This window comes from Aplysia californica, unplaced genomic scaffold (genome assembly GCF_000002075.1).
Source record: "Aplysia californica isolate F4 #8 unplaced genomic scaffold, AplCal3.0 scaffold00047, whole genome shotgun sequence".
In the NCBI taxonomy this organism is placed as follows: Eukaryota; Metazoa; Mollusca; class Gastropoda; order Aplysiida; family Aplysiidae; genus Aplysia; species Aplysia californica.
Genome location: NW_004797317.1, coordinates 1737785 through 1738743, shown reverse-complemented (window position 1 = coordinate 1738743; position 959 = coordinate 1737785). Strand labels below are relative to the sequence as shown.

The 959-nt window shown below is 38.9% G+C and overlaps 1 protein-coding gene across 1 annotated transcript in view; it reads right to left on the bottom strand.

The window, feature by feature from the left end:
• Window positions 1–959, bottom strand: part of LOC100533282 (CaM kinase II alpha) — a gene marked incomplete in the record, with an annotated part of 154372 nt that overhangs the window by 135642 nt on the left and 17771 nt on the right. Inside the window, 1 exon segment of the mRNA NM_001204585.1 lies at window positions 123–217. Coding sequence (NP_001191514.1) covers window positions 123–217 — 95 coding nt within the window.

Sequence of the window (959 nt, the reverse complement as noted above, 5' to 3'; positions counted from 1 at the left end):
CATCCCCCCCCCCCTTTTCCACACACACCTCTTCGCTTTGACAAACAGAAAAACAAACACAGGGAAAACAGACAGAGAGGCTGGAGGGGCACCTTTCAACATAATCTTTAACAAATCCTTACCTCTGGCAGACAATTTCTTTGTATTAATTATCTTGGCAGCAAATTCTAATCCAGTTGTTTTCTGCACGCATCGTCTTACGATAGAGAATGCTCCTCTGAAAAACACAGAAAAGAACATGAAATCAATACAATCAATCAACAAAAGTCACAAATCGTTCTTGAAAAATTTCCGGTAACCGAAAACCGTCCAGTTTACAAACACAAACTGTACTACTTCAAAAACCCGGGTTTTTTGTAGTTGGGGGTTATTGTTTCTGTTTGTTTGTTTGTTTGTTTGTTTACATTTACGGGGTTTTAGGGGGAGGGGTGGTTTGGGGATGCTGTTTTAGTTGTTTATTTCTTTTCCCGAGCATGCACCAAACCATAAGAGTAAAGGCATTACTACACATATCCCTTTATGCACTCTGATGGGTTTGAAAAGCTGATAGTAAATAATTACCCATACAATGAACAAATGGTATATCAACAAAATAAACATTGGCTACATACAATTTGAAAAAAGTCAACAAATTTGTTTTCGATCCTCTTTTTTAAGGTGAAAAAAGGGACGGGTGAATTGGTAGTAATATAGACGTTTGTCGGCTTTTTTTTTTTTTTGGGGGGGGTTGACTGCATGCTAACCGAAAGTTCTGGACCAGCGTAAGAGCAGAGCACTTGTCATTCCTTGTCTAGACTCGTTGGGTTTTAGTAGCTAACAAGTGTGCCAATAAAAGAAAAAAGAACGCACACAATAAAGCTGTCAATCTAGTGCAACAACACGTCATTACTATTCGTACGAACCAAGCCTACATGAATTCGTAAAATCTCTCTCTCTCTCTCTCTCTCTCTCTCTCTCTC